Source organism: Lethenteron reissneri, chromosome 58 (assembly GCF_015708825.2).
Source record: "Lethenteron reissneri isolate LAM-NWPU_2019-01 chromosome 58, ASM1570882v1, whole genome shotgun sequence".
NCBI lineage: Eukaryota > Metazoa > Chordata > Hyperoartia > Petromyzontiformes > Petromyzontidae > Lethenteron > Lethenteron reissneri.
Window position 1 is genome coordinate 9918191 of NC_083836.1, and position 8807 is coordinate 9926997.

The window sequence follows — 8807 nt, forward strand, 5'->3', positions numbered from 1 at the left end:
ATTTAAGAAGCTTGGCTAAATTATTTCAACCCAGCAGCAGCATTTAAAGAAGTGCACATGGTAAAGCCCTTTTTGTCAATCCACTGCTGGATGAAGGCCTCCCTAACACGCCGTGTCAGTCATGCGGGTTGTTTGACAGAACTTGATGCGCGTGGTGAAGTATGATCAACCCGTCGTTTAAGCGGTGGGAGAGCGAGAGAGCGAGAGGATTAATTGCCACCTGTCCAGGAACTGGCATCTGTGTGGCGGGTGGCGGGAATTGATTTGTGGCTGAGATCTGGTGCTGGCGTGTTGAACTTTATCACAGTAGACCGTACAGTGTACTCTTTTTTGTAATAGCCCAAGGCCTATTGAGAGATACATCCGGGCTTGGTCTCCAGTGGGAAAGGCGGCGATCGTAGGCGAAGCCCAGGGCCGGCTAAATATATTCCCACTCGCTACCGATGTGTGCCGTCGCCGTGAATAGAACTCGGCGGCGGCGCGGTCGTTAGCGCAACCACGCTAACCACTGCGCCGCCGCTCCCCGCGCGCCTTCGCCAGCGCCGTCGGCCGCAACAGGGCACTCACCACGTGCTGAGCGGTGCGGAACACGGCGTCCAGCACCATCAGCTTGTGCGGCTCGGCCACGGAGTCGGGGAGAGGCAGGTACAGGTAATAGCTGGCGCCCAGCAGCGAGACGGTGGAGAGCAGCGCGCACAGGCGAGCGGCTCCCATCCTGTAGCCGGGTGACACCGCCTCCTCTCCTCCCGCAGCCACCGCCACCACCACCACCGCGAGTGATAGAGCTGGTGATGATGGGGGCTCCAGCAGCCGGGGTGCCAGCGAGTCGCTGGGGGAGTGGGATGGAACGGAGTGGGGAGGGGGAGAGAGGTGTTCAGAGCAGAGTGGGTGGGTGGGAGTGAAAGACGAGAGGCGGGGAGCAGAGGAGGGACCCAATTAATGTAAATTATTGACAAAACGTGCCGCATTAAAACAGCTCAGAATAAAGGGTGATCGTCCACCGTGGTGTTATCCAAACATTTATTAATTTATGAAAACTAAATATAGCCTGGAATCATGTAAGAACATCAAGCTACCCCCCCAATTGGATTGCGTAAAGAACACGAAGTCATAGATGTACTCGCCAAATACAAAATGCTAAATGTTTCATATTATCATCAAACTATTCTAAATTCGCAACGTAAAATCCAAGACTCTTCTGGCAAACGTTAAATTCAGTTGAAAACAAACGTCCCACCAATAAAACAAAAACTCTTGCTGGAGGACAAGAGGAACTGTTCGCAAAACAAGACGTTGCCGATGGATTTCACTCTCATCTTGGACCGGCAGGACGTGTCTTTGACAAGACGCACCACCGATCACATCACTCACTTCTTCCTCCTCCTGTTCCTCAAGCAGCAATCCTAAACATGTTAAGTGAAAGTCATCGTCCCTACCTCTCGTTAAGTCTCATTTCTGAACTGGACGTGCTGCATGGGCGAGCATCAACGAAGACATCTTCATCCGCGGGCGACGGCGAGTTACCTGCGTTTGCGCTTGTGGCTGTCGCAGATGTACGTTACGTTGAACTTCTTTCGCACCGTACACAGCCAACTGTGCTGATGGGAGGTGCGGGGGAAGGACAACAAAATTAAACACGAAAAAAAATCATCAACCCCATTGTCAAACTCAATAAACCGAAGACACCCATCAAATTGTATTTTTAAATATTCCAAGAACAAGAATAGATGACAAAGCCTTTGCCGTTGCAGCTCCAACGTTCAGGACCAACAACCCTGTTTCCTCCCTTCGCATCGTAAATCTCCCTCCAAAAAATATCCTGAAGCAGAAGATTAGTGCTGGACACAACCGCATTTGCCAATGTGGTTTGTAACTTTCATCCTTACCCGTGTTATCGATAGTTCAATGTAAAAGTGCAATTTTATTGAGAGACTACTCCTGGTTTGGACATGTTTGTTTGTTATAGTGTGGAGTTAGAATGATGGCTTTAATCTAAGTTGTCTTGTGGTTGTTGTTGTTGTTTGACTTGCATCTCACTGGGATTTTTGCACAGCGTTGGTGTACGGTGATTTTTTTCTGGAAGACTTTGCAGTTTTCCCCTGGATTTTTATGTTTGCGTATAGTCACAGTCACTTTAAGATGTTTTCTTGTTCATGTTTTTTTATGTTGCGGCTGCACCCCATTCAAGAGCCGACTGGCTCACAGGGCTATACATAATAAATGAAACTGAAAACGGAAACTGTGTTGTCTTCGTGTGGTTTGCGACTGTTGCTCTTGCTGTTGTCTTGCTGCCTTGCCCCAGCTTGGTAAGTGGACTATTTATTTCACGTATTTTATGTTTAGTGATTTGCTAACCTTTCCTATGCTGTACTTTGCGCTCCGAACGTTTTTTTTTATATCGTTTATCGTTGTAACTTTCTGACCCGCCCCTACCAAAAACATCAGTGAAAAAGAGCTGCATAGTTCATCGGATTTCTCCAGGATGAATGTAATAAATTCTATTCATAAAACTGGGAAGTGCTGGGGAGGAATGGGGACAGAGTGGAGAGTGGAGCAAGAGAGAGGGGGCAGAGGAGGAGATCAGGTGAGAGGGGTTAAGGCGGGTGAAGAGTGGTGTTCGGGGCTGTATTGTACGTTGAACTTCTTTCGCGCCGTACGTAGCCGACCGTGCTAATCAGAGGTGCGGGGAAGGACAACAAACTAAACACAAAACGCAGTTCTCAAGAAACGAGTTTTCAATCTCGACGATTTAGTGGCTTCCGAATCCAATCCACTTGCTAGCGAAAAGGCTCCTCCACGAGAGGGAGCTCTAGTTGGGCATTTGTTCAACACTTCTACAGCAGCCAATGTTCCTTGGGTAGAGGTGACAATCGCCCCACACTTGACCCCACCACGCTAGACATACTGCGGGACTGTGGTATACCCATTGAAACTGCTGGGTTGGGACACACAACGTGCAGCGCTGTTTGCAGCTGCCGTGCCGGGGAATCGAATGGGCTCCGTCCGGCGTTCTAAACCATTCCCAGTGAACAAACACGACATCTACATTCAACATCATCTCTACACTGCTTGATAGTGAAGGAGTTGCGGAGGAAGGATGCAAGAAGCAGTTCTATGGGAAGTAGTCAGGGTGCCGAGGGCAGTATCGTGGAGGCAGAGGGGACAAAGACAAAGTTCCCCCGTATAGCCTTTAACAGACTCTTGGGGCAAGTGCTGTTAAGCGAGTAGCACCTACGAAGAGTGGGTGGGTGGCCAGCGCCACGCCCGGCCGCCTTTGTCTCCCCAGTGCTGACGTCTCACGCGCAACGTACCAGGAATTCGCTGACGGCAGAGTCGACCAAAAGGAAGCCCCAAGGACTGTGTTCAGTGATCCACCACTGACGAATCGCAGTGCGCTAACCGCTGCGCCACCGCTCCCCACGCGCAACACCGACGGCTCTGCAGCGACCCCCTCCCCAGGGCACTGCTGGGGCCGCGCTGCTGTTCGCGAGTGGCGGGGAGCACCCACGAAGGCCGGCACGGCACACGAAGGGGGGTGGGGGGGGGGGTGGCCAGCACCACGCCCGGCCGCCTTTGTCTCCCCGGTGGCGATGTTTTTTACGCACCGCACCGGGTACTCGTTCGAGGCCGAGTCGACCTAGGGGAGGTCCAGGACCGGTTTAGATAATCGTCACTTGGTGTTGGACCGTGAGCGGGAATCGAACTGGGATCGTAGCGCGCTAACCACTGCACCACCGCTCCCGACTGCGATGCTGGACACTTACACACAAAGACAAAGATCCCCGTATAGCCTGCACGGCCTGTTGGGGCAAGTGCGGTTAGCGAGGAGCACCGATTAAGTACCGGCACGGTACACGAGACGGTGGGTGGCCAGCACCACGCCCGGCCGCCTTTGTCTCCCCGGAGGCGATGTTTACCACACCGCTATACCGGGTACTCAATTTGAGGCTGAGTCGACCTAGAGGAGGTCCAGGACCGGTTCAAATAATCACACACACACACTGGCACACAGATACACACAGAGACACACGCAGAGATACACACAGAAACACACACTGGCACACACACAGAGACGCACGCACACAGAAACACACACACAGAGACACAGACACACACACAGACACACAGAGACACACACAGAGACACACACACAGAGACACAGACACACACACAGACACACAGAGACACACACAGAGACACACACAGAGACACACACACAGAGACACACACACACACACAGACACACACACAGAGACACACACAGAGACACACACACAGACACACACAGAGACACACACAGAGACACACACACACACACAGAGAGAGACACACACACAGAGACACAGACACACACACAGAGACACACACAGAGACACACACACACACAGAGACACACACAGAGAGACAAACACACAAGCCCGCGACGCCGCCGCCGCCGCGTAGCGCCACGCACAATGAGAGCGGCCTCGTCAGATTCTTGCGGTTCCAGTCGCGGAACAGCAGCAGCAGCAGGAGGGGGAAGTCGCGGACCACGATGGGGGGGAGGAGGGGGGGGAGGAGGAGGGGGGGAGGAGGAGGAGGGGGGGAGGAGGAGGGGGGGAGGAGGGGGGGGGAGGAGGAGGAGGGGGGAGGAGGAGGAGGGGGGGAGGAGGAGGGGGGAGGAGGGGGGGGAGGAGGAGGAGGGGGGGAGGAGGAGGGGGGGAGGAGGAGGGGGGGAGGAGGGGGGGGAGGAGGAGGAGGGGGGGGGAGGAGGGGGGGAGGAGGGGGGGGAGGAGGAGGAGGGGGGAGGAGGAGGAGGGGGGGAGGAGGAGGGGGGAGGAGGGGGGGAGGAGGAGGAGGGGGGGGAGGAGGAGGGGGGGAGGAGGAGGGGGGGAGGAGGAGGGGGGGAGGTGGGGGGGGAGGAGGAGGAGGGGGGAGGAGGAGGGGGGGAGGAGGAGGGGGAGGAGGAGGGGGAGGAGGAGGAGGGGGGGAGGTGGGGGGGAGGAGGAGGAGGGGGGGGAGGAGGAGGGGGGGGAGGAGGAGGGGGGAGGAGGAGGGGGAGGAGGAGGGGGGGAGGAGGGGGAGGAGGGGAAGTCGCGGACCACGAGGGGGGGGGAGGAGGGGGGGGGAGGAGGGGGGGAGGAGGGGGGGGGAGGAGGGGGGGAGGAGGAGGAGGGGGGGAGGAGGAGGAGGGGGGGAGGAGGAGGGGGGGGAGGAGGGGGGAGGAGGAGGGGGGAGGAGGAGGGGGGGAGGAGGAGGGGGGGAGGAGGAGGGGGGGAGGTCACGGGGCGGTAGCGGGGAGGGGGACCCAGGGACGAAGCGAAGGGCGGCGTCTTGCAGTGAGTAGGGGGAGGTGTTAGGGGTGGAGGTGGTGGAGGAGTTGGAGGAGGAGGTGGTGGTGGAGGAGGTGGAGGAGGAGGTGGTGGTGGAGGAGGTGGTGGAGGAGGAGTTGGATCAGGTGGTGGTGGAGGTGGTTGTGATGGTGGAGGAGGTGGTGGTGGAGTTGGAGGAGGAGGTGGTGGTGGAGGAGGTGGTGGAGGTGGTGGTGGAGGAGGTGGTGGTGGAGGAGTTGGAGCAGGTGGTGGTGGAGGTGGTTGTGATGGTGGAGGAGGTGGAGGTGGTGGAGGTGGTTGTGATGGTGGAGGAGGTGGAGGAGGTTGAATCAGTTCATCATCATTCCTTCGGGGGTTGTCGCGGGGAAGTCACCAGCCGGTGTCCGGTGGGATAGACTCGTCCCGCCAAAGGAATTTCGATTTTCCGTCACTGGCTGAGTCCTGTAAGCAGGAGATGAGCACCAGCTCAATGCTCATGTGATTGGGTAACCGTATGAACAACCCAGTAAAACCGGTTACCGGTTTGGCCCACATGTTTACAATGACAAAAGATCCCCGCATCCCTTGAACAGTTGCGGCAACAAGTGCTGTTGGCGAGGCCGGCACTGTGGCACACGGAGTGGGGGTGGGTGGCCAACACCACGCCCGGCCGCCTTTGTCTCCCCAGTGGCGATGTTTTTACACAACGCACCGGCTACTCATTTGAGGCCGAGTCGACCTAGCGGAGGAGGCCCAGGACCGGTTCATATAATCGTCCCTTGGTGTTGGTGGTGACCGTGAGCAGGAATCGAACTCGGGCAGCAGCGGAGCTCACCGGCTACACGCTCCACATACCCTGGACACGCGTGTACGCATGTCGAGCAACACGCGTGTTTCTGTTGACCTCTTGAACCGAGCGACACGGCGACTGGCGATGGCGTTGCCGTGGTTGTAGTCACCGCAGTGAGCGCACCGGGAGTCAATCTCCGGGCGCGGCAGCTGACACAATGTTGTTACAGCGATCTTCTTAGCCTACACCCTCGACACGCGAAACGAATCAGTTACTCTGCGAGCATCCTAGCACCACTAATCGGGAGCTAGAGGGCAATGTTACTCGACCTGACAACGCTACTCTGTTTAAATACACATTGCTAATTTAAGCTGTATATGTAGAATGTACACCCTATACTGTATAATGTGTCGTATGCCCTGTGCTACACTGTGTATGCTATGTTATACCCTATGTTGTGGTGTGTAATCTGTATGCACAGCCTGTGTTATGCTAGTGTCGTGAGTCCAACTGAGTCGGTCGCAGACGTTATCTTGGGAGCAACACTGTTTATTGTACATCAACACGTAACACAACCTACGTTCGGGTCTCGAATGCCCATCTAGCCACGCTACGGCAGAACTAGACACGGTTCGCTATCCCGGCCAGAGGCTTCTTCTCCTGGATGTTGATCTTCCAACACCAGCACACGAAGAACCCCGAGCTCCTGACGGGGCTCTCGTTATACGCTCCCGGGCTGGCTCCGCCCTCAGCCCCGCCCACCTTCCACGCCTCTCGAGCTCCTTCTCGAATGTTCCCGAGAGCTCCTTTGAACCACGTGGCCCCCCTCCAGTATCGTCCGGTCACGTGACAACAGGTCACAGCCAGAGTGTCATGCCCCAGAGTGACCCTGGCTGGCTGACGCTCCCTCTCGCTCCCTCGTTGTGAGCCGGCAGCGCACGCTGCTCGCGGTGCCTCCGCGCTCACCAGCGCTCACCAGCGCTCACCCAACCACCGCTAGAGTTGGTACTGCAGCCCGCAACCCGGGCTGCCCGCAATCACAACGTTACCGGCCGTGACTTCGCAAGCCCGGCACCATCCAGTGACATTTACAGTCACTACACTACCGTATTTTCTCGCATATAGCCCGCATACGCATATAACCACACAAAAAATAGCATTTTGTGTAAAACTAATTTCAGATAGCCCGCACCTCCATATACCCCGCATGCATTCATATCTTTAACGTCGTTACCGCAGCTTAATTCCATCATATTAATACAAAGTTTACATTTGTAATACATTACACCATCATTAAAATCATAACGTGTACAAAGAAAACAAACTAACTGGAAACGAGTGAACTTATAACAGTAAATAAGTAACAAAAGTAAATACAGTAAAACCTTGGATTGCGAATAACTTGGTCTGCGAGTGTTTTGCAAAATGAGCAATTTTTTAAAGTAAATATTAATTTGATAAACGAGCGAGGTGTTGCAACACGAGCAGTACGTGTATACGCTTTGTCTGCCGAGCGTCACGTGATCACAACTGATATACGAGTGCTTTGATATACGAGTGCTTTGGATTACAAACACGTTTCCGAAACGAATTATGCTCGCAATCCAAGGTTTTACTGTATCCAATAAATAAGTAACACATAACTGGTAGATAAGTAAGTAAGCGTACTGTTAGGCTTACCAGCATTCGACCTCATCATGTTACAGCTACTGGACCGGTAGTTACCCCCGTACAGTTTTAGCACTGGTAGATTGTGCACTGCGCAGCCAATCGCGGCACTACGGTAACGCCATTGCCTCCTGGCAACAAAGCCATTAGAAGTTTGAAACAAAGCTCGTGATCACGACTGCATAGTGCTCAGCCAATAGCAGCGGCCTAAGGGACTCGGCAATTATGATTCCGCCTCTGGTAGACGCTTGTTAAGGCCCTTCCCATTGTGCAATCCGTAGCCTGAGCTGAAGCTTTCGCACCCCCCTACAGCCTTGAAAGTATTACGGTAAACAAAGTGCACCCACTTCAAACATTGTCGTTTCATTGTACAACAATTCGAATAAATTAAAACGTGATAACATGTGCAATGGTTTATTCAGCAGTGCTTTAGTCAAAGGTAAGTGTTGCATAGTGGATAGTCCTATCATGAAAACATTAAACGAGTTATGACGTCACACGTGGAAAATATGTTTGGGATAGCCCGCACCTCCATATACCCCGCAGAGTCTTGTTTTGTTTGTAAAAAGTGGTCTACCCCGCGGGTTATATGCGGGAAAATACGGCGGTATGCAATCTGTATGTACAGTCTGCTGCATTGTGTACGCTGTGTGTACAGCCTGCGCTACACTGTAGTGTGTAAGCTGTGTGTACAGCCTGTCTTGTGCTGCAGTGTGTGAGCTGTGTGTGTGAGCTGTGTGTGTGTGCTGTGTGGGAGCTGTGTGTGTGTGCTGTGTGTGTGTGCTGTGTGTGTGAGCTGTGTGTGTGTGAGCTATGTGTGTGTGTGAGCTGTGTGTGTGTGTGTGAGCTGTGTGTGTGTGAGTTGTGTGTGTGTGTGAGCTGTGTGTGTGAGCTGTGTGTGTGAGAGCTGTGTGTGTGTGTGAGCTGTGTGTGTGAGCTGTGTGTGTGAGCTGTGTGTGTGTGAGCTGTGTGTGTGTGTGAGCTGTGTGTGAGCTGTGTGTGTGTGAGCTGTGTGTGTGTGAGCTGTGTGTGTGAGCTGTGTGTGTGAGCTGTGTGTG

The 8807-nt window shown here is 54.2% G+C and overlaps 1 protein-coding gene across 6 annotated transcripts in view; it reads right to left on the reverse strand.

Moving 5' to 3' along the window:
• NCEH1 (neutral cholesterol ester hydrolase 1) overlaps positions 1–4514 on the reverse strand; it is a 13816-nt gene extending 9302 nt beyond the window's left edge. Inside the window, exons 1-3 of one of the 6 annotated variants that reach the window (XM_061575596.1) lie at positions 4454–4514; positions 1525–1598; positions 568–829 (exon numbers count right to left, since the gene is read on the reverse strand). In XM_061575596.1, coding sequence (XP_061431580.1) covers positions 568–714 — 147 coding nt within the window. In that variant the 5' untranslated portion in view covers positions 715–829; positions 1525–1598; positions 4454–4514. The other 5 variants (XM_061575597.1, XM_061575595.1, XM_061575593.1 and 2 more) reach the window with 5 other exon arrangements.
• Between the last annotated feature and the right edge of the window lie 4293 nt (positions 4515–8807).